The sequence below is a fragment of the Fusarium verticillioides genome, chromosome 3, assembly GCF_000149555.1.
Source record: "Fusarium verticillioides 7600 chromosome 3, whole genome shotgun sequence".
NCBI lineage: Eukaryota > Fungi > Ascomycota > Sordariomycetes > Hypocreales > Nectriaceae > Fusarium > Fusarium verticillioides.
In genome coordinates, this window is record NC_031677.1 from 264,521 (window position 1) to 286,785 (window position 22,265).

The 22,265-nt window shown below is 48.5% G+C and overlaps 9 protein-coding genes across 10 annotated transcripts; 4 read left to right on the forward strand and 5 right to left on the reverse strand.

The window, feature by feature from the left end:
- Positions 1–370: 370 nt before the first annotated feature.
- Positions 371–613, forward strand: FVEG_17333 (hypothetical protein; the record flags this gene model as incomplete). Its single annotated transcript, XM_018906588.1, has 1 exon — positions 371–613. The coding sequence occupies one exon, from the start codon at positions 371–373 to the stop codon at positions 611–613; it is 243 nt and encodes an 80-aa protein (XP_018760717.1).
- A 1,058-nt stretch (positions 614–1,671) lies between these two features.
- Positions 1,672–3,473, forward strand: FVEG_12728 (hypothetical protein). 2 transcript variants are annotated; one of them, XM_018902076.1, is made up of 3 exons: positions 1,672–1,908; positions 1,969–3,071; positions 3,128–3,473. In XM_018902076.1, exons 1-2 carry the CDS (start codon positions 1,812–1,814, stop codon positions 2,898–2,900), a joined length of 1,029 nt encoding a protein of 342 aa, XP_018760715.1. In that variant the 5' UTR covers positions 1,672–1,811; the 3' UTR covers positions 2,901–3,071; positions 3,128–3,473. The 2 variants fall into 2 exon arrangements, with proteins under 2 accessions (XP_018760715.1, XP_018760716.1); XM_018902077.1 differs by lacking the exon at positions 3,128–3,473 and having other exon boundaries at positions 1,969–3,107.
- On the reverse strand, positions 3,416–5,860 carry FVEG_12727 (hypothetical protein). Its single transcript, XM_018902075.1, has 4 exons — positions 5,259–5,860; positions 4,126–5,209; positions 3,770–4,078; positions 3,416–3,717 (listed from the first exon to the last, which is right to left on the reverse strand). Exons 1-4 carry the CDS (start codon positions 5,517–5,519, stop codon positions 3,545–3,547), a joined length of 1,827 nt encoding a protein of 608 aa, XP_018760714.1. The 5' UTR covers positions 5,520–5,860; the 3' UTR covers positions 3,416–3,544.
- A 2,685-nt stretch (positions 5,861–8,545) lies between these two features.
- Positions 8,546–9,889, forward strand: FVEG_12726 (hypothetical protein). The gene is made up of 2 exons (XM_018902074.1): positions 8,546–9,063; positions 9,111–9,889. The coding sequence occupies exons 1-2, from the start codon at positions 8,701–8,703 to the stop codon at positions 9,660–9,662; spliced, it is 915 nt and encodes a 304-aa protein (XP_018760713.1). The 5' UTR covers positions 8,546–8,700; the 3' UTR covers positions 9,663–9,889.
- FVEG_12725 (hypothetical protein) lies at positions 9,809–11,156 on the reverse strand (the record flags this gene model as incomplete). Its single annotated transcript, XM_018902073.1, has 2 exons — positions 9,809–10,820; positions 10,867–11,156. 2 exons carry the CDS (start codon positions 11,154–11,156, stop codon positions 9,809–9,811), a joined length of 1,302 nt encoding a protein of 433 aa, XP_018760712.1.
- Positions 11,157–11,814: 658 nt separating this feature from the next.
- Positions 11,815–13,449, reverse strand: FVEG_12724 (hypothetical protein; the record flags this gene model as incomplete). The annotated part of the gene is made up of 1 exon (XM_018902072.1): positions 11,815–13,449. The coding sequence occupies one exon, from the start codon at positions 13,447–13,449 to the stop codon at positions 11,815–11,817; it is 1,635 nt and encodes a 544-aa protein (XP_018760711.1).
- A 1,466-nt stretch (positions 13,450–14,915) lies between these two features.
- FVEG_12723 (hypothetical protein) lies at positions 14,916–17,540 on the forward strand (the record flags this gene model as incomplete). Its single annotated transcript, XM_018902071.1, has 1 exon — positions 14,916–17,540. One exon carries the CDS (start codon positions 14,916–14,918, stop codon positions 17,538–17,540), a length of 2,625 nt encoding a protein of 874 aa, XP_018760710.1.
- Positions 17,541–17,912: 372 nt separating this feature from the next.
- On the reverse strand, positions 17,913–19,123 carry FVEG_12722 (hypothetical protein; the record flags this gene model as incomplete). The annotated part of the gene is made up of 3 exons (XM_018902070.1): positions 17,913–18,295; positions 18,349–18,932; positions 18,987–19,123. 3 exons carry the CDS (start codon positions 19,121–19,123, stop codon positions 17,913–17,915), a joined length of 1,104 nt encoding a protein of 367 aa, XP_018760709.1.
- Positions 19,124–20,147: 1,024 nt separating this feature from the next.
- FVEG_12721 (hypothetical protein) lies at positions 20,148–21,932 on the reverse strand (the record flags this gene model as incomplete). The annotated part of the gene is made up of 5 exons (XM_018902069.1): positions 20,148–20,307; positions 20,362–20,470; positions 20,516–20,737; positions 20,793–21,281; positions 21,338–21,932. 5 exons carry the CDS (start codon positions 21,930–21,932, stop codon positions 20,148–20,150), a joined length of 1,575 nt encoding a protein of 524 aa, XP_018760708.1.
- Positions 21,933–22,265: the final 333 nt, after the last annotated feature.

Here is a 22,265-nt window from a genome sequence, read left to right on the forward strand (position 1 = left end):
TCTTATTACTCTTTCACCAAATAAGACATTCTATAAGAAGCATGCATTCAAATACGTTTCTTTCCCTAGCCTTGAACCTTTTCGTGGCGGAGTCAGCATTTACCAATCCCTGCAAGTAGAAGACACCTAGCAGTTCTATCACTCCTACCACTTCTACCAGTAGCCGTACGTCCCCCAGTTTACAGACCCTGCCGTTTCGACCCAGGAACCTTATTGACTTGTTCTAGGATATCAAGGTTATGATCCATATGCTCCATATATTCCACTTGATCTACTAAGTTCTCTCGCTCTCCGCCGGAATAAGCACTCAGCTGCACGTCGCAACTCAATCGCAGATGAGGTCCCTGTAACCACGACCACGGCCCTCCCTATGTCTTCCACCACGGATCCTACCGTTGAAGTAACTGAGACCAGCACTACCGCCGAAACCAGCGAGACCGAGACTGAGACTGCTAGTACGCTGCCAACCAGCACCACAGCTGCATCAGTGGGCGCTACCACTACTGGAGAGGGAACAACAACTGCCGAGGAGACTAGCATTACCGCTAATGGGATAACCACAGCAGCGGTAGAGACTACAGCTACGACCGAGGCTGAAACTACTAGCAAGTAGACAACCACCACAGAGAGGGGAGCTGTCATCATCAACAGCTCAACGCAACGGGCTACTACGAGTACAGTGTATAGTTTGGATTCAGTTCTGGACTGTATTTCCTATATGTGTCTTTGAAGTCAATGAACATGGAGATGGTGTCTTTTTCTTTGACGTTACAATTTAGGATGGATGGTGATCATGGCAACGGAGGCAAGAAATGAGAGAGAGACGAGACATTATTGTCCTGAGATCAAGATGTAACTAACCAAACTCTTGATAGCGGGTTCGTGTGCTAGCAGTGATGAATTTCGTGAGAATTTACGGTAGCAGACTTCGTGTGGATCAGATCACTTGTGAAAGGAAAGCTGCCCGTGCATAACTAAGTGACCGCCTTCAATCCCTTGATAGGCCTTACGTGAAAGAAACATCGTATTGACGGAAGGACTCTGAGCGTAGAATGACCTGACTCACCAATTGAGCTGACATTTCGTGTGGCTATAATGACGCGAACTAGTTTGCTACACCAACAGCACATGATTGTAAACCTGCATTGGTCTTTCAGGAAACGAACGGGAGGAGTTATCGCGAGTTACTGAAGCTATGTTGGATCATCAATCATTCAATGGCTATGCGCATGCTATAGATATACAGAGTAGTATACAATTCGGTTTTTCTGTTAAAACTTTGCCAATCGCAATTTGGTGGCTGCATGTGGCGTTGATAGTTCGAGTAATAGGTAGTTAAGAATAGACTAGCGGCATTTCGCTTGCTTTCAGCTCGGATTACTTGAGAACTTGACAAGCCAACCAACAGTCTAGTCTCTTGTGATTCATCTTTGGACTTGCATCATGATGGTGTGATTAGAAGGAAATATGATGCGGTCAAGATTCGATGGGCACTCACAAGTGAGTGATGATCATAACCAGTGTCTTGAGTTGCTCTTGGTCGAGGTTTGTCGCTATTGCCCTAACTCTAGGTAGTTAAGCTTATCTTTGGTCCAGCCAACGGATCCGCAGGAGAGCGCTAGCTGAATTACTGGCAGACTATGGATCCCCTTAAAGATTGAAGTAAATTAGCAACGACTCGCTTGGCTGGTATTTATAGTCATATAGACGAATCTTCTGCCCATCAGCTCTATTCTTAGCATTCTTTATCCTCTCTGACCTCTTGTTTGAGAGGCTGCCACTCGTTACATTTCCGTCACTTATTACGCGCTATGCATTCAAAGAAGCTTTTGTCCTTGGCCTTAAGCCTTTTCGTGGCGGAGTCGGTCGTTGCTGGCCCGTGCAAACCGAAAACAACAACCTCTGCCAGTACGTCCCTCAGCTTCCAGGTGTTGCTTTAGCCTGAGAACCCTTACTGACTTGTTTTAGCTTCTGTGGCATCAACTACGCTCGCTACATCCACGACCACGACCCTCCCTGTGTCCTCCACGACGGACACTATCGTGGCAACTATCGTCACCAGCGACACCGAGACTGAGGCTCCTACTACGCTTCTGACCACCACTACCGGTGTGTCTGTAGCTGACACTACCACCACTGAAGAGGGAACGACCACGGCTGACGAGACTACCACGACCGTTGGTGAGACAACAGCTACCACTGAGACTGGAACTACGACCGCGGACACAACGACCACAGAGGCTCAGACAGCGACCATCACAGAGGCCGAGACTACTACTGCAGAGGCCACAACTACAACCGCCGCAGAGCCCGTCTGTGCCCAAACTCTAGTCCTAGCTAATCCCACTCCGATCATTACCGACCCACTGGTCGACTCGGATGATGGAAACCAAGGCTTCACAGCACCTTTCCCAATCGGGGTATTTGGAGCTTCTTCGACATATGTTTTTGTGTCTCCGAACGGCCTTTTGTCCTTAGATACAGGCTCTTCGACTTACAACAACAACCCACTACCTCGTACAAATATCCCGGCTGTTAGCATCCTCCCCTACTGGGACGATCAGTACTTCCGCAGAGATACCTGCAACACGGGAATTTTCTATGACGTCTACGAGACTGGCCGAGGCCAGACGCTCACTGTAGAATGGCAAGTTGGTAGCAATGCCGACACTGGATTCAATGAGCACTATACGGCCAGTTTCTTTGAAGATTACCCCGGCTTGGTCAGATTTGAGTACTATACGACAACCAGGCATGGCGGAAGCGCAACTATTGGCGTTCAGAATGGGCAGGAGTTCTCTCAATACTCTTACAACGAACTATACGCGGTTCCTGATCGGTTCTACGTCGAGATTGACACAAGCAGTGGAGTTGGCGTCATCGACAGCGGTCCACTGTAAGGTGCTTGGACGACGGTATCATAAATATTGAGACGAATTGCTTCTGGAAATATGCTGTGTAGTTGAGTTCAATTCTCAATTGTATTAATACTTATCACTTCCAGCTCAAGGGAGCACGCAAATGATGTCTCTGGCGTCTTCCTAGGGCTTACGCCGAAACATACTTGTTCAGTTCGTCCTGCCTCACCAATCTTTAGCGACATGAATTTCAGTACTGATCAATACAGAGTGATTTTAGTTGAGTTTGTTCCGATCAGGTCACTTATGATAAGGAGGGCTCTTTGTTGTGAAATTCTGTTCAAGTATGACTATGCCCCGCCTTTGATCCTTTGAAAAGGCCTCACGTCAAGGAGACATCATATTGACGTGACCCCCTGCAAACAAAGCTCCGAGCCCAGGAAGACCTGACTCGCCAATTGAGCTGACATTTCGCGTGGCCATGATGACGTGGGTTTGCTTGATGCAGCAACAGGCCTAGATTGATCTTTCAAACACTAAAGCAGAGGATATCACCATGCTTGTTAACCTTGCGATCGATTAATCATCAGTATAAATAATAGACTATAATTCATGAAACTCGTTTAATACAGGGTATCATTTCAACATTTGTCCTCTTCAATAATCCACAGCGTCAAACTTCCACCCTAATAATGCTTGCTGTTACGGCGACTTGCTGATGGAGTACCTCGAGGGGTTCCACGAGGTGTCACACGACTCTCACCAAAGAAACGGTTCGAGTTGCTGTACTGGCGTCCGTAGCTAGGTCGCGCAGCAACAGGAGGTCGTTCAACATCAGAAGTTCCAGTTGCAGTTGAGCCTGATTTAGCCATTAGTATAATACGTTTCGCGGTAACGTTGGATAGACTTACTCCTTCGTCGAGCATCGTATGCAACACTTCCCCGACGTCCCTGCTCGACATTCTCTTGACGCTCACCAGCGAGACGCTGAGCGAAAGGTGATCGAGCTCGAAGAGCTGGACCTTTCCAGTAGATGACGTAAACAGCGACGACGAGAACGAATGAGATACAGAAGAGGATGGTTGAAGCGTATTCGAGATTCCTGCCGGATGAAGCACCAATGTTGCTAAAGAATGGTGTAGCGGGGACGGTGAGAACACCAGCGAGGAAATCTCGAGCCCAGCCGTTACCTCCAGTAGCGGAAGCAGAGTAGGGGCCGTCTAAATGTTGTCAGTTGAGGTCCTGCGTGTTAAACAAGTGAACTTACAGGCACAGATCATGTAGTCAATGGTAGCCATGTAGATGGCGTAGTTGGCGATACCGACAATGGCGGCAAAGATCAAAGAACCAATCCAGTGAATAGGAGGACCCTGGATGGTCCAAGCAAAGCCGATCAATCCGATAGGTAAGCAAGGCGCAGTGTAAAGCAAGAACCAGAGACGCGACTCATACTGCGCGCGCTCATCATTTGGCTTCTCTCTCCGCTCCTTGACGTTCTTCTTGATAGCAGGAATGAATGCCAACCAAGCGATGACATAACCAACACCGATAGCGAGGAATGTCAGACCAATCTGGACAGCATCAAAGTCCCACTGCTTATAAACCAGGGCGAACGACTGGATAAACATAAAGATGAGAGCGTCGGAGAAACCGGAGAGGAGAGATAGGACGAGGACGATGGGCTCTGTGAGGAACATCTTGAAGGGGCGGGTCCACGTGATGAGGATCTCCTTGGCGGAGAAACGCTCGCGGAAGGGGACGAGTTCATCGGGACCCCAGAAGTTGGCATTTGTCTCCTTTCTTCTCTTCTTGGCAATGCGGTTCATGAGAATTGTGCTTCGAGTCTCAGGAACAGTAAGGAAGTGAACAATCTGAACAAATCCACCAAGAATAAGCTGAATCCAGATCGACCATCGCCAATGAAGGTACTGTTCACAGAAACCACCAACAATAGGTCCAAGCACCGAACCGCCAACCGAAGAAAACACAACATATGCAACAGCGTATTGCTGGTGGTCAGACTCCCACATATCAGCAATCATACCGAGTGTGACGGAACCACCAGCAGATGAAAGACCACCGAGCGCACGACCGACCATGATTGTAGCAAAGTTGGGAGCCAAGGCGACAGGGAGCTGCCAGATGTTGACGAGGAATAGAGAGGCCTGCATGATGGGCCATCGACCGAATTCCTCTGACCAGGGAGCCCAGAGCTCGCAGCCAAAGGCGTATAGGACGAGGAAGATCATGGCGCCGCAGCGGGCGGCTTGGGCGCTGACGTGGAATTCTTCGGAGATGCCTGGGATGGCGTTTGAGTAGAGGGAGGTGTTGAAGTTCATCGACACTTGGACCTTTGAACCGTTAACCAGTAGTTAAAACACCAATATTGGAATAGCTTACCCAGAAGATGACGGTGAGAATGTACCACTTCTTCCACTTGGGAAACGAATAGCCCAACTCATCGTAGCAATCATCCTCAGTGATTTCATACTTATCATAGGTACCCAGCTTCTCTAGCCCGGCGCCGTTAGCATTATGCGTTCTCTCATCGCCGCTGTGGTCCGTAGAACCATCCAAGTTCTGCTGAAGCCTTGAATTAGCGACGTGCAGATCATCTGGGTTGATGACCTGCGGGGGATCGTCTGAGAAGTGAGTCGGCATATTGAACAAACTACCCAAGCTTATGGTACTGAGAGTTTAAGCTTGTTGGGCTGGGGATAACGGTGCATATTTAAAAAGCTGGGGGATCACCAGTTTGAGAGAGAGCAAAACTTGGGAGAATCCACTCTTGACATCACCGATGCGTCCCCCAGATGGTTACGTGGGGAAGAGAGGGAGAGAGCATGTGGAGTTTGGGATTGTGTGCCGTTGTAGCCGACATAAAGAAGAGATCAGCAGTCAATCAAGGGTGAGATTTGCATGATACGGGGTGTTTAGATGGCCGAGAGGGGACAAGCTTAGTGATGTGGTTATTCCATCACGTAGCTAATTCGCTGATCAGATGCGTGCATCATTCATCCATCCAGCAGCAAAAGGTCACTACATACTGCTGCGAGTGCTGTTTGAACTCGGCCGAGTCAGTTCAGCAATGACGTCGTACCAAACACAAGGATTTCACCAACCAACCAACAAACAAACTAACTAATAGGTTCAAGCGTTTATCGTCTTCCAATCGGTTTCACCGTCAGAGTCCACAACCAGGCAGCACAATAATCAATTCTTGATAAACTAACTTTTGTCCCCACAATGACATGACTTCATCGAAGGAGGCTCGCAGTTTTTTTGGTTTAGGTCCTGCTTATTTCCCGCGTTTATTGCGTCACAGTGCACCCTCTCTCTACCTCTAACCCCTGCAACCAGTACATCTCAGAGGGTTTAACTCGCCAGGCTCATTGATGGCCAAGCAATGATCCCGAAGAAGCCGTCCTGGGCGATCGATCATTCTGTGTCTGTATGGGCAGCTGAATTCTCGGCTTTTTCTCTTGGCGGGTTAGGAATTAAATGTCATCACTGAGAGAGGGAACTCCTAGGTACTGAATTGGGTCTGTTTAGCACGCGACAGACCCAGTTTGGGGCTCCGCTGGGGAACGACTCGTGATTCTCCACCAGCAAGTTTTTTTTTTTTTTCTTCGCTCCAGAGCCAAAGGGCACGGTGCATGACGGACCGCAGAGCCTCCATCACGATATTAGTTCCCGGAGTTTATGGCGCGGTTTTGTTAAAACGATGATCTCTTATTACCGGTTTGTTTTCTAGAATGGGGATTAGATGTTGCGATGATTATGGAGACTGGATTAGTTCCCTTCGAGGAAACGTTTCATTTGCGCAAGGGCGTTGCATTTGCTACATCTAGTGTTTGCCTGTCGCGTCAATTGAGCCTCTCCCATTCATCCATCTTTAACACTTTCGAAGGTGATATTGACCAGACCTATCGATTGTGAGGTTGTTTCTGCGCCTCGCTGTATTCAATCTTCTGCTGCTGTTTAAAGCAATTGACATTCTCTCCTCCCATCACCGTCGCTCTCCAATGCCCATCGGCCCAATTCTCGGCCTTCTACTCCATGGGGATCTATCCCTGGCGGAGTATCTGTGGATTCAGTGACACGGGGTAACAACTTTTATTTCGCTGCCTATTTTAGTGGATCCTTCTTACCTAAAATGTCGTGAAAAATCTTCTGATTCAATATCACGAGATGATAGTTTGGTGTTGAGGCTTTTTTTGCTTGGCGATAACTACCGAAGCTTGTCGATCGCAAAATCCCCGGTGAAGCGGATTGCCGTTTTTGGAAAACTTGGCATGCTGACTTGACGTTAGAAAGGCCAAGGGAGAGCAGGATCTGTCTCATTTCCTTACTGCTTAATAACTTTTTGTTTCAATTGTTTCAATTCTAGGGTGAGCACGCTGATCGGAGCTGGTGTTTGTTACTCCGGAAGGCCCTTTATGATTGACATGGCACTACATCCAAGGCTTCTCAAATTTGAGTTACAAAAGACACTCCGGATAAAGGAAAAGTCTGAATTGCTTGAATTGCACAGTTGTAGGTAGTAACAATATATCAATTCTTATAAAGTCCAATGCACAAGCCATTCGTTCACAAAATCAAAACCTCAGCCAACTCAACCGGGGCAACTAATCATACTATCTAGGTTACAGGCCAGGAACAAATTCTCCATGGTGAAGCCTCTTGTTAGCAGCCCCTCACATATATCGTCGAGTTCCTGATTCGCTCAATGTCTAGTGCCCCTTCTAGCTCACGACCCAAATTCTGAAAGTAGTCGATACAGATCTTGCAGCCTGTCAATGCAGCGACAAGAGCATATCTCAGTAACGGTTCCCACTCAGCTCAAAACGCGGCTTATATATCCTCTGATATTCTTAGTGAACTATTAAAATGCTCAATAATCTTCCGTTTCTGAGATTCTGAGATTCCGTTGGAGGCACCGAGGGTCTCGGAGTGCGGAAATAGGCACTCACACCACTCCGTGTTTCATACATCTTCATGTGTTCAATAGCCCTTATTGCTCCTGAGATCTGCTTGCTTGAATCCACATCTTTGGAGAAACCCATCGACCAAATATGGACAACGATATCTAGCACACGATCCATCGATCGCCAGAATTCTTGTCCACGCTTCGCTCTGCAGCGAACACAGTCAAGGTAGGCAGGTAGGAAGGGCTCTTTTGAACCGTCCAAGTCAAACCCATGGGCTGCGTCAGCCTGGCCGGCTTTATTTTTAGGGCTGTCATCAGAGGTTAAGGGCGGGATCAAACTGTCCAATATCACATTCTCAAAATGCAGCTTGGGAGAGAAATTTGCTGTCTCATACCTGATCGATTGAGCAGCAATGAGAAGAGCAAGAAGACTCCAAGCGATGAAGCATGCTTACATGGTAGGTTGGGGCAATCAAGGTTCTGTTATCATACTCCAAGATTGAAACAAGCATCTGTGATTTGATGTCAGGACGGCAGCGGATATGGCTCTGGATCGCGACTATTACGATATCTATAACTTGATCATCATTCACCTGAGAGGGCAATAAAGTGATGTTAATACGGAGCAAGTATTGTTTTTGGCGAACCATAGGGAGCTAAGTCTGAAAGGGATTAGCTTGGTTCTTATGATGTCATTCTTCAGCCACTGACTGACATGAGGTCTGGCGTGAGAATGTTCACAAACAACGCTGAGAATCAGCTGCATGATCGTGAACTTAACTTTGCTGACTAACCACTGGAATCATTAAACTCGACAGTTGGATCGTATGATTCCCGACTTTATTATGACCTTTTTATCCGACTGTTTCCACTTTCCTCAACCGTTACCATTGTTATCGTAGTTGACCCAAAATGCAGGTTACAATCGCACCGGCAAGTAACAAAACGAGCACTGCAGCCATTCGCTCGCTGTTATCGCAAAACCCCAAAGTCCAAGTCAAAGGCTTGTACCGTGATCTGAAGAAAGTCCCCGATGAGTTCAGCTCTACCGGCAATTTCACGGCGGTTCAAGGTGACGTTGGAGATGTGAATACCCTAGACTTCTCCGGCTCTGATGCCGTTTTGATGGTCCTTCCGCCTGCCTATGACGGTCGCGACATCGTCGAGCATGCGAAGAGAATCTCCAATAATGTCAAAACCGCGATTGAGAGGGCTGGTAGCGTGGGGAGACTTGTGTTGCTGTCGAGTGTCGGTGCGGAATTCTCGGAGGGCGTGGTGAGTTTGCTCTTCAAGATCGCTCAATTGCTCTAACGGATATGCAGGGTGAGCTCAAAACAAATCACATCTCGGAACAAGTTTTAAAAACCACGGATATCCCTGAAGTCATTATCATCAGATGTTCTTACTTTATGGAAAATTGGACCATGTCCGTTGAGACAATCAAAGGCCCAAACCCCTTCTTTTTTTCGACCATCACGCCACTCGACTTCAACATCGCCATGGTCGCTATCAAGGACATAGGTGAAGCGTTGGCTACGCAACTCACCCGCGACTGGACACCTCCCAGCAAACCATATATCATGGAACTCCGCGGACCAGAGCCGTATTCTCCACTGGACGTACAGAAGGCATTTTCGCGGGCGTTGGGTAAGAACGTTGAGATCAAGGCTGTTGAGAAAGAAGACCTTGCAGAGTTTTATGGCAAGATTTTCGCGCCACAAATCGTGAATGAGTGGGTTGAGATGAGTACATGCTTTTTGCCGGGCGGTATTGCGGAGAAGAACCTTTCGAAGCCGAGTGATGTTGATGTTATTTATGGGAGGACGACTTTGACTGAGGCACTGCGAGAAGCGACAGCTGAGTTGAGGAAGTAGTACGCGCTTTTCAGCTAAAAGTTTTTAGAGTGGAGTCAAAATTGCACAGAGAAAAATTAAAGAGACATTATGTATTAAACTCAATGAAAAGCATGCTATGCTATGTGATTCTACGCAAACAACCCTCCGACAACCACCTGCTATCCTTACTCCTTCACAATAACCGGTTTGTTATGCCACTTCAACTGCCCCTCCTTAAAGTTCGGCTCCGGCAAAAAGTTTAACGTAACAGCCTTCTGAACCGTCGGCGAGCACATAAGCTTCGCCAAGATAGTATCACCGTTAATATAAGGCATAATATACTGATCCAAAAACTTCCACAAGAAATTGTCCCACATAACCGACCGAGTCGTCATACCCGCTAGTTCAACATCCTTAGTAACATGGTTGAACCTCGTCTTTTTATACTCCTCAAATGTCTTGGTGAGCTCCTTGATATCGGGGTTGGGGTTGTCGCGAAGAAGATCGCGGAGAAGGTTGATCAGCACGACGGTGGATTGCCATCCTGTGTTTAGGCCAAAGCCAATGTTGGGCGTCATTTTGTGCACGGAGTCGCCGACTAGGACGACGCGGTCTTTGAACCACTTCTTTGCGACGCCTTCTTCGAATGGAGCGGTGTGAGTCCAGTTCTTTGCGGCCCAGACTTCTTTGAAGGTAACGCCTGGGGCAAGATAAATATCGCCGTATTTCTTTGCAAGTGCGTCTGCTTCTTCGGCGGTGATGTAATAGCGATCGTTTGTTGACTTATCGAGTTTGAGGTAGATGGTGAAGAAGTATTTCTCGTGCGACGGCATGATAAGCTGTGAGCTGAAGCCCGCAGAGTGGCATTCGTAGTCGACGCCTGGTTCGAGATCTTTGGATACAGTGGTGCCGTGGCCGTAGAAGCCGTAAAATGTTGTTGTGAAGTCGCCGCTTGTAGTATTGGGGGTGATGTCGTCGACAAAGGTTCGCGTTGTGCTGTTGATACCGTCTGCACCGATGATGAGGTCTCCGCTGTAGGAATGGCCATCTGCGCACTTGACTTCGACACCATCGGGACCTGAGGCAATTGAGGTGACTTGTTTGTCGACGAGGAGTTGGTTCGTTATGTCGGAGAGATCGCCCAGGAGCAGATTGACTAGATCGCCGCGCTGGAAGAGCATCCATTCATGGCCGTGGCTACAAAAGTCAGCTTTCATCAAACAGCAGGAGGAGGCAGACTTACTAGTGGCCAATATTCTCAATCATATTGCTCCAACTCATAACGCTCCCATCACGCCGAAGGTTACATTTCTTCTTCATCGGCAAATGCAGCGCCTTCGCTTCATCAAGCAAGCCAAGCTGATCCAAAAGTCTCGCACTCTGTGGCCAAAGACATACTGAAGCACCCCAGTTCAAATCAGCTTCCTTTCGCCTCTCCAAAATCGTAAAGTCAATGCCCGCTCCTTGCAGCGCAAGCGCCGTAAGGAGACCTGTTGGCCCAGCGCCGATGATGAGAACTTTGAAACCAGACATTTTTAAGGTGCAAAGAAACGAAACAATTGAGGTGGACTGAGGTTAATTTTGTATGGACAGACTAGATACCCCCTCTCGTGGACCCAACGACCAGGGAGAGCTACACGGCTTCCCCGGCTACAACTTTGGTTCAATGCTACATAGAAGCTCTTTTGATAGGTTGTAGTTGGGCGGATAGTTACGTTCGTAGGGTTTAGATCCATAAGGATCCAGAACCGTTGGAGTGATCGGCGCTCGCTTGCAATTTAGATAAACAAGGGTCTGGTGATTTTTATTCGATGGGGCTGAGTCCTGAGGATAGGGGACACGAATTTGAGGAGGTCTAACTGCCGAGTGTCACGTTGTAAATTGTGATATTCAGGAACACTTTGATAGGGATGTTGAAGTGATACGATCAGGCCAGATAGAGCCTCCCGCTTCCCGATCATGACTATCTGCATTCAACGGAGTCCTGGTTCTTTTAGAGTATTTCCTCGTTGGATCGGAATGTCACAACTTGCTAGGTAGCATTGGAAATATCAGAGTATGAACCGTAGCGGCGTAGACAGTCTTTATAATAACAAAATCCTTAGATTGTACCTAGATTATTCAACTAAATGGTAGTATCTTGAGTCCTAATCCATAACAAGTACCCAAGCAACCCAACAAGCCTATCCTACTAGATTGCACCCTCAAAAGGAGGTGCCTCCCGCCCCTCAGGCGGATCAAAAGTAGAATCCTCCACCTCATTCTCCGGACTCTCCTCATTCTCCTTCTCCTGCTCCTCCTGCACCTCCTTCTCAGCATCAGCCTCCTTCTGCGTCTGATCAATCGCCTCACTCGCATCCTCCAACTTCTGCGCCTCCTCCTTCGGAAGCTCCTCAGCCTCGTTCTTCAACGCAGTCTGGATATCCTCACTCGTCTTATTCAGAGTTGTCGTGGCATCTTTAAGAGATGTATCGCGCTCCTCTGGGCTCTTGCTGGGATCTGTTGCCGAGGCCACTTCGTTGCTGGCCTTGGAGAGGCTGACGGCTGTGTCCTCGGTGGCCTGGGATGGAGCACCGCCTTGCAAGACTTCCTCCAAGGATTGCTCCTGTTGTCGGATGGTGTCTGTCTTGCCTTGGATGTCTTGGGCCTGGTTAACCTCTTTGTAACCCTGTTGCACCTCTGGCACGTTGGCCTCGACCTTTGCAGCCTGTGCTTGAACCTCTGGAACTGACTCTGCCTGATAATCCTTCTCAACTTTCTCGACCTTGTCTTCGGCATCCTTCTTGCTGGTGGCGTCCTTCTCGACGTCATTCTTCTTCTGGGTCTCAGCCTGCTTGTGGCCCTTGGCCATGTAGTACAGCATACCGATGCTGGTCAACATTCCGATCAAACCCTCGAGCATGTTGAGAGAGAAACCGTTGGCCGAGTTCTTGTTGCTTGCGTTCTTGGAGTTATCAGAGGGATCTGGGATGGCCAGCTGGTTGAGGTTGCCAGCCACCTTCTGCCCGTTGATAGTACCGGTGAACGCAGCTCCAATGACGTAGTTGGACACAGTCTTGCCGTCCTGCTGACTGGTCTGGGCGACGTTCAGCCAGGTGGGGGTCAGCGCAATGGACAAGTTACCGGTGCCTTGGTTCTGCTCTGACATGGTACCATCACCTGCCATGACTACCGCCGTGTTCTCGTTGTTTGTGCCAGCCATCGTCAGCACAGCCGAGCTACTAGCGGCGCTGGCTGTAATGGCCAGCGTCGCTACCAGAGCCGGGACTTTGTCAAGGCTGTAGAGGTAGTACGTTCCCTGCCAGGGGTTCGTAAACTGGGCTTGCCAAGTAAAGACCGCAGTCCAGGTACTAAGCGTGCACAGCTTGAAGCTACCAGTGGTTTGGAAGAACTTGTTGACAGCAGTCTTCTGGTTGGTCGTGTCGCCCAGAGCTGTGCGGAACTGTGTAGCCAGCTGCGAGGACGGATTCGCCTGGGTGTACTTGATGAACTTGAACGAGTCCACCATGCTCTGCTGATTGTCACTGGTAACAGTGAAAGCGTTTGAATCAGCAAAGGGGGAGACTGCTAGAACGGCCACAGGAAACTGCTGGTAGAAGGTACCGCTCAGTGCTGTGACGTTGCCGGTGAACATGGCCTGAAGCTGGCTGGCAAAGTGAATGGTCTGCACCTGCTGGGTGCTGCCGCTTGACACAGTGGCCAGTTTGGTGTATGTCAACGGCCCCTGCATCTTGGGGTCGGTGCTAGGGTTGAAGACATCGTAGATGTCCACAGAAACACCGGAGTTGTTGGTGATCGAGGCAACGGGATTGCTTGTGGAGCTCATGGTTGGATAAGAGTGAATAGATAGAGTGCGAATGGCTGTGAGAAGAATACGTTTTGTTGTATTAGATGATTGTAAGGATGAGTGGCTGTTGATATGAATAGTGCAGTCTTTGGAGCTATATATACATAGTCCTCTACCACAATAGCTGACATAGACACAACTGGTGAGATGGAAAAATGTTCATATTGCGTTGCTGGCTAGAATGGTCGAAGTCGTCCCTCACGGAGAGCCACAGTTTGCTTGGTACATATTACCACGGATGCTCGTTAGCCTTTCTTCTCGGTACTAGCCCAATCATGTGTTGTCAGATGACGCTGAATGTGCTCAGCCCTAGCTACTATCACAAGCTTACGCATCTATATCATAGTCGTTATCGGGACGGGAAATTCAGCCAGCCACCATTCTGACCACCAATTTGAGTACGCTAAGCTATATTGTCGGCATTGACTCAATCGGCAAGTCCAAGATACACTAGTGACGAGAAAATGACTTACTGTGTTCGATATCGAACTCGTAGCTGGAATAGTTCAAACTCCTCGTCATGAGGGGTAACTCCCAGGGCCGTACCGACAGTTAGATTCCTAGTTGTATTCAGCCAGCCACTATACGGCCAGTCCGTACTCACCTGACCGCTCATCACAGTATTGTTTCAAATGCGTCAGCTCAACATTAACTATCGATCTCACCCACCACTCACCTTACCACTCTCAGCATCGGTTCCGCAGCTGGTATACCCCCATTCGGAGACAAAATGCCGAAAAACGGAACTTTCGTCCAAATTCAGCTCGTCACTAGTTTCGCTGCCGTATAGCTACGAATCAAACGAGCCACCATTTTCGGTCTGAATACGAAACATGCAGCCCTAAACTCTCCATCGGTACATTTTATCGTTAGCTTCGGTAGCTAGCGCCAGGTAAGGAGCTTGGGCCGCCTATCACCCCTCGATCTCCTTGATAGTGTATGCTCACCCGTTCGAACTAGCCAGCCACGGGTGTCGCTATTGGTTTAGAGAAGTCAGCCCTAGGCTTACGATGAGCCGCACAACCGGTCCCCGAGCGGGGAAATTGTGACTGTGTACGGGAAAGGGCCAGTAATATACCTCGTAATTGATTCGTATTTGGCTGCTTGGAGTAATCTTGTATCACACAGACATCTCTTCTAATCTCAATTGGCAGAAATGTGCAGAGTCTAGATCCAATAGTGCCGGTAAGGACGAGAGCTGAGCTCCGCCTCATGACGGAGGGAACGGCCCGGGTATTGGCATCAAGCGGGTTCGGATATACCCGTATAAGCTGTTACCCTCAAATGGCCAACGAGAAGACTGGATGTTAATGAGTGTAAGTGACAGTAACATTCTTGGATCAAGTTACTTATCAACCACCATCACCGCAACAATCCAACTCCTAGAGACCTTTCCCTTTCACTTTGCCCTCTTCTCTCTTCCAGAACTGCTTAATCTTATCATCATGGCTGCTCCAAAGATATCTTTTGCCAATCGCTTAGACGTCAGTGTCACGGTCTACGACTCATTCAGTGACCAAGACAAGACCAACTACTTCGGCACCTTGACCTCCATTGCAACTGTACCCCCAAAGACTACAACTTCACTGCAACTCAAGCACCCAACCTCAGTGCTGATCGTTAGTGATGCAAAGACTAACTCCCCCCTTGCACGCATCATTTACTTGCAAGATGTGAGCACTGGCCCATTTGCCGTTGGTGAGGCCGATGTCAAGGCTATGGCTCAAACCATGGCGTTCATCACTTTCATCACCAATAATAAGAACGACCCGCTTACGCAGACCTTCAATGCTATCTGGAAAGATACATCCAAGCCACAAGTCACGCCCGTGAACAAGTTCTTTGCTCAGCATGAGCAATACAAGAGCTGTACGTTTGCCACGTACATGATGGGTATCACATACACAGCCGAGCAACCTGAGTCCAAAGGCAAGCCTATGGACCAGGCCTTGTACTCACTGAGTACTCTCGCGACGCTTCTGGGCGCAACATGGCCAGAGTTTCTTCCGGATATTGTGGTGACCAAGTTTACTTGCAATACCAATAATGATATCCTCGCTCTTCAAGCCGGGATAGACCTGAAGAAGCTGCCTGCTCAGTCAGATGAGGCACTGCAGTTCTTCGGGTCACTGTTCAACGTCCAGCATCTCCAGGTCTCAGTCATGTTTAATTACGCTGTGGGCTTGAACATATTTGGCACTCGTCTGTCCATCAGCCTTGATGCTATGCATGTACCCTTTGGAGACGCGGGAACCTTGAACATCAATAAGCCCACTGCCACCATTGACATCAACCCACTGTTCAAGTTTGTTGTCTTCACCGTTACTGGCGAAATTCCGTTTAATATATTCGGCAACAAGTTTGAGGCAGATTTGTCTATGACCATCGACAACATTGAGGCCGCCTTTGGTGTAGTCATCAAAGGAGACAAGAGTCCATTACCGGCACCACCAGTCATGAAGGGCGTGCACTTTGACTCCTTTGGCGTTGGCATCGGCATCATCTTTGAGCCTCCAAGTGCTGCTATTGGCTTATCAGGTCAACTGCACATCGGTGACGCTGGTAACAACACCATCGTGCCACTTGACGATGACTCGTTCGTGGTTGTCTGCCAGTTGATAGAGGAGGTGCCGAACCCGCTATACATCTCCTTCTACGTGCCCAAGATGCACCTCACGGATGTGTATACAGTCTTCACAAACGCTCAGTGCCCTGTGGACGTACCGGTGTTATTCTCCGACCTTTCCTTCCAGTGGTCTGAGAACCCCATGGAACCTGTCGTGTTGCCCGACGGATCCCTTTCCAACATGGGCTACGGCTTCAGCGCAGCAGCTGACATCTTTGGCTTTGACTTCTACGGCGACGTGGAACTTGATCTTGCCAACGGCGTGAAAGCTGACATTGAGATGTCACCCTTGTCGCTTGGTAATATATTCTCGATTAAGGGAGATGGCACCGGCGTCAGCTTGAAGGTGGATGCTAATGGAAACCCCATTAAGAACAACCAGATAATCACCAAGGCGGCTCAGAAACAGGCTCTCCAAAATGCTACGATGAAACAGATGGTGCCTCCGGGTGGCGCAGTCCTGAAGATTCAGACGCTCGCCTCACCCTTTCTGCACCTGAACGGTGCTATCAATTTGTTCGAGGTCGAGAATTGGCATCTGGATGCTGATATCACCTCGGGCGGCATCAAGTTCGACGTGGGCTTTGGAGGCATCTTGACTTCCAACATGAGCTGCACACTGTCCGATTTCCACAACCTAGCAGCCTCATTCCAATACGGCCTCAACGACACTATTTCGCTACCCTCAATCGGCGGAATAAGTCTCGGATCTTTGCTTTTGCAAGCGCTGGTCGGTGCGCACTTTGCACTAAACACAAGCTCGTCAGATATCGCCCTGTCGGTTGGGGGTAGCTTCGATTTCGAAGGCCTGACGCGCAATTTTGGCGACTTCACAGCTGACGTCAACATCTCAAGCGTAAGCGATCTACTCAACGCTATTCTTAACAACATCGAGAGCAACGCCAGCCAGATATTCAGTGACCTGTTAAACCAAGCCGGCGCTTGGGCCAACAAGGTCCAACAGACTGTCATCACAGGTGTTGAGAACGTCGCAAGCGTCTTGCAAACTGCCTTCAACCAAGACGCCAACGAAGCAGCCACTACTATGAAACAAGCAGGTTTCGCCGCCAACACTATAGCAGATGGTCTGAAAACTGCCTATGGCTTGTCTGCCACCGCTGTTGCGCAAACCCTGCAGCAGGCAGGATTCGCTGCTCAAGAAGTGGCGTCGGCTTTGCAGAGTACGTTTGGCAATGATGCTAAGATGATAGCATCGGCTATTCAGACGGCGTACGGTTGGAGTGCTGACCAGATTAACGGCTTGTTGGGTGATATTGGTTTCAGCGCTGATCAGATCGGCCAGGCGTTCCAACAGCTCGGGGGAGAATTTGAAGATATTGGAAATAAGATTCTGCATGGCCTTGATCCTTCGAACTGGCCGAACCCATTTGGTGGCGGTGGTATTTTTGGTGGGGGCGGCATCTTTGGTGGCGGGTTTCCCTAGGATGTTATTTGAGGTGAACAGGGGCTTCGTAATTGTTGTCATGTGTGCCTTGTCAAACTTGTGTTGCTCTATCCTGATTTATTTAGAACAAGCAACATATGTTAAGCAGTTTTCAAGTATAGCAAAGTACACGCAGTGGTTAAATATGGTGAAATGATTTCTTCGTGTTAGTTTAACTTGGAAATGAAGAAAAAAAGAATATCCTGATGATATATAATACTGGGAATGTTTGCCATCAGCTCAGTTCCATCTTATTCATACTAACAGCCAGCTGTTATTTACTCGAATAAGTCCACCGTAGTCCATACTATAGAAGCTAGCCTTTACCACGACCATTCCACTTGAGCAAGCTCAATACTCCTCATAGTTTTCCTAGATAGACCACGTCTGTGCAGCGGCCTTTGCCAAAGCACCATTCGAGCCATCCTTAACAACACCATAAGTAGCCTCATCCGTCCAAAACTCATAGTCATTTGCCTTGTTACCAGGCTTGCTGATCTGCCAGGGCATCCACGGCACACCAAGACCATTGAACACGTCGATATGCTGACCGACCGTGGTAGACTTACTGCTCCCAGTAGCACCGAACTCCTCAAAGAGCATGAGCTTGTTGGCGCTCTTTGCGTGCTGCAGCGCAACTGGACCCTTGTTCTTGAATTCGTTGACGCCCGAATACGAGTGGATTGTGACGAGGTCCAAGGCCTTGCAAGCCCAGTTCTCTGCAACATCTGAGTTGGGGAACTCATTACCGCCACCTATGACCTTGGGTTAGTGATAGAAGGGTAGCTCAGTGAGAGTGATGACTTACCAGTGGAGATTAGAACCTTGCTGCTACCCATAATGCCCCGCATGAAGCCAGCTCGATCGCACCACCACGACGGATGAGGCGGAACATTGTTGTTCAAATGGCCCTGCCCTTCATTCTGGATATTGAACGCAAAGATATGGCTGTTTAGATCTTTCCAGGCGGGACTTCCGCTGATAAGTGTATTCTTATGTTCAAGAACATGACGGATACGATTCTGGAAATCGGAAATACAGTTCTTGTCCGAGTACCAGAACTCGACGTTGTTGGCACTAGCGGGCTGAGTGTTGCAGTCTACTGCAGGCAGCTTGTACTTGTACACATAGGCATCGCTTCCCCAGCAACCGAGCTGGTACCGATCATGGATCGCGATGGTGAGCTTGATGCCTCTGGCTTGTGCTTCTACCATGAGTTGATCTATGGCTTTGAGCTGGGTGTCGTCCCAAACACCTACGGTCTGGGGCTCGATGTCAGGCATTGCGATTGAGCCAGTGTTCTTGGCGTTCTGGCCAGTTGCCGAAATGAAGATTCGTAGGACCTTCAGATTTGCATTCTTGATGGCGTCCAGGACTTCCAATCGATCCTGCCTGTATGGACGTCAGTTTGTAACATTATTGGTGCGTGGAAGAGGTGAATCTTACTGCTTGAAAGCATGGAGGAAGAAAGAGTTTACGCCTGCGAAGCTATTGCCATTTTGGCGAACGGGGAGTTCGGAGCCATGAGGAGTGGCTGCTGCGAGCAGAGCTTGACCCAATGCGAAAAGGCTGAAGCTCTTCATTGATGCTAGGTATTGGGGAATAGTTCAAAATGGTTTGAGTAGTCTTAAGGTACTTATTGTGGAAGTTTGAGGGGCCATAATCTTATCTTATATAAGAAACTTAACTATGGATGCCACCCGCTCCTGAAGGTTGTCTTGGCCAAGGTTCCAATGGACACTATAAGCTTGGTCCCAGCGTCTAAACCTACATGGGACAAGCTTCCGCTTTGATCGATATCCGTAGTTGCCGAAAATACCAAGCTGGACTGCGGCATGGGGTTGTGATCTTCTCTTGAGATCCTGGATAAGGATCGGATGATATATACCCTTGCTTCTTCCGTTGACGAATTAGTCAACTTGACATCGTGACCTCTACATTTTCCCCACGTTTTGACTCCTTTTCGCAACACGTGGGCCGTCGAGCAACTAATATGCAATCTTGGCTTTGACTTGACCTTGGACGGAATTACAAAATGTCATTCTAGCGTGTATCAGAGTCTCGGAGTTCAAATCTGGGCTTCCGGGACAAGGATTCATCCGTTCTTGGGAACAGCTTGGACGCGAATATAGAAGAACGCGTTAGTGCTCAAGGGCTACTAGCTTGTTTCACAGCCCTATACCTGGAATATCAACTATGTTCGCCGTGATCTCCATATACACATTAGTACTTAGGATTATAGAACATGGTAAGTATAAACTTTAATTATTGGCTTTCATTGGCTTGTTGTTGGTGCTTCTTTATGCAGTAAGATAGAGAATGGCTCGTTGGATTCTCATGGCAAGAGCTATGTATATAATAATCTAAGTTACCTGCTGATGTTCATAAACTGCATAGTTCAATCTAGATATACTTAGGCGTATGGAGCTTGGTCGTGGCGAGAGCTTCTTGTTCATCTATCCTCCTAAATTTACCATTCATTTCCTTGTCCCTTGGCATCCTCAGTGTCCTTAAATAGTTGTGGTTGGCATGTATGTTAGATGTGTTGATGCTTTAACTACTAGATCCATGATTTAACCTCTTAGATAGTCAATCGCTGTGAAACTTTTAACACTCAGGCTCTGAGACCCGCTTGGTACTCGCTTTACGTGGATTCTTGGCTGCAAATACAGCTGTCAGTTCCTCCAAGGTCCGGCCTTTGGTCTCGACAAAGAAAAAATAGATAATGGTAAACTCAAAGAGATCCCAGAACACAAAGAACACGTAGCTGTAACAATTGTTAGGGGCATATCTTATAGTATGACTTCACAGATGTACTTACAACCAGTACCGAATATTCTTCATAGCAACCGGAGCCGCGAAAGTGTTGACGAACCCTGCGCAGCCGGAGGTTATCATAAACACCATCATGCCGTTTGCTCGCTGATCATCTGTCTGTGTCAGTGATTGATCATGCCAGGCCAGGAGGAACTTACTAGCTAAAACCTCTGCTGGATAAATGGGCTGCATTGGAGTGAATCCAACAGCAAAGACAACGCCGAAAATAAAGATGAACGCAATGCTTGCTGAGCTTGAGGGTGTGCTGCCAGATCGCTCATACTCAGCTGCTGTAGCGGCAACGATAGCGAGCGCGATGGACATGCCCAGACACGAGCTCATCAGCATCTTGCGTCTTCCAACAATATCGTGGAGACGAGCTTCATGCATCTTTGTCAGCGAGACATGTTGCCCATTTTCACTGATTTCACATACCTCCAATTGTAGCAGCGACCCATCCGGAGAGTGCATAGAACGCATTCAGCAAAAGAACCATGTTCGTAGAAGTAATCCCGACGTTCTCCACCATCAACGGCAGATAATAACTCGAAACGTTGTTGCCTGAGAACTGACCGAACCAAGACATGGCGATGACAAGCATAAGTCGATATCGGCGAGCGCGAGTCTTGTAAAGGCTTCGCAAGTCGAAACAAGCCCACCGGGAACGGCCTTGAACTTCAACGAGCGAATCGTGGATCTCTTGCATTTCGATAGCGACGATTGGGTGCTCGGCGTCGCCGTTTGCGTGATGCTCGATGATAAACTTGCGAGCTGCTTCGTTTCTTCCTTGAGCAACCTGCCATCTCGGACTCTCGGGCAACATCCAGCTACCGAGGACAACGAGCCCGGGACAGAGCATCTGCAGCCAGAGGGGGAGACGCCACTTGATGTTGCCGCTCAAATGAAGGTTCGCACCGTACATTGCTAGTAGCTAGTAAGCCATATTGATCAATTGTAGTTGAAGACGGGGTAAACTATACTGAATGTTGCAATGATGCTTCCCATATAGTACAAAGTGTTATATGTTCCCGCCACAGTAGCTCGCTGTAGAGGAGGAGCAATCTCGACGAGAAGCATCGGCGCAGCGACGGTGTTGATAGTCGAAAAGAAGCTGAGGAGAAATCTGGCGGCGATAAAAGACGACAAAGTCGGGGCTACGGCAGTAAAGATCGCAGATACACAGATGAGGAACGAGCTGATAGCGAGGGTCAACCTGCGGCCCTTCCAGTCGCATATCCAGGTGAACAAAGCACCCGACATCTGTCCGATCTGGAAAATGGAGAACACCAAGCCAGTTGAAGTCGACCCAGTATCACCCAGTCCGTAGTATTCCTGATACTCTGAGAGAACGTTAATTGAACCCATGAGCGAACCGTCGTAACCGTTCATGGTTGAACAAAGGTAGATGAGCGCACAAGCCATGTACAGCTTAAGATGGCCTTTACCCCATGGCGATGGAGCTCCAACATTGTTAAGCGCTGTCGCGATGGCATCTGGGGTCTGCACAACTTCTTTCTTTTCGTTACTGGCATCATGAACGTGCTCAGTATGCGACTGATCAAGCTCTTTAGACATGGTGAAGGATGAGTGATTGAATGTAAAGTTGATAGTGTGGATACGACAGGTCGATCTGCGGAAGATCCATATGTATATACATTGACTTCTTAACATAAAAGGGCCGGCATGCGGGGAAGACTCGAAGAGGTAGGGATGCTCACGACGGTGTGGAGACGCGCTAGGACGTGATTACAGATTTCCGAACTACCGCATTAGCCCATGACCCTAAAGAGTCGGAATATACGTGGTAGAGGGTTGCATTCTTGTGCTTGGATTGTGAGCGGATGGACCGATTTGGTTGCCGCCGATGTGTGAGACACAATTGCAACGTGACATGTTGACGCACATCGT

What these genes read in the sequence shown, in the direction of transcription:
- FVEG_12728 (XM_018902076.1), top strand. Translation starts at nt 1,812, where the DNA reads ATGCATTCAAAGAAGCTTTTGTCCTTGGCCTTAAGCCTTTTCGTGGCG. An exon ending in GAAAACAACAACCTCTGCCA is followed by an intron (nt 1,909 to 1,968) that starts GTACGTCCCTCA and finishes GACTTGTTTTAG; the next exon opens with CTTCTGTGGCATCAACTACG.
- FVEG_12727 (XM_018902075.1), bottom strand. Translation starts at nt 5,519, where the DNA reads ATGCCGACTCACTTCTCAGACGATCCCCCGCAGGTCATCAACCCAGAT. An exon ending in TTCTCACCGTCATCTTCTGG is followed by an intron (nt 5,210 to 5,258) that starts GTAAGCTATTCC and finishes AACGGTTCAAAG; the next exon opens with GTCCAAGTGTCGATGAACTT. An exon ending in TGACTACATGATCTGTGCCT is followed by an intron (nt 4,079 to 4,125) that starts GTAAGTTCACTT and finishes GACAACATTTAG; the next exon opens with ACGGCCCCTACTCTGCTTCC.
- FVEG_12726 (XM_018902074.1), top strand. Translation starts at nt 8,701, where the DNA reads ATGCAGGTTACAATCGCACCGGCAAGTAACAAAACGAGCACTGCAGCC. An exon ending in CGGAATTCTCGGAGGGCGTG is followed by an intron (nt 9,064 to 9,110) that starts GTGAGTTTGCTC and finishes ACGGATATGCAG; the next exon opens with GGTGAGCTCAAAACAAATCA.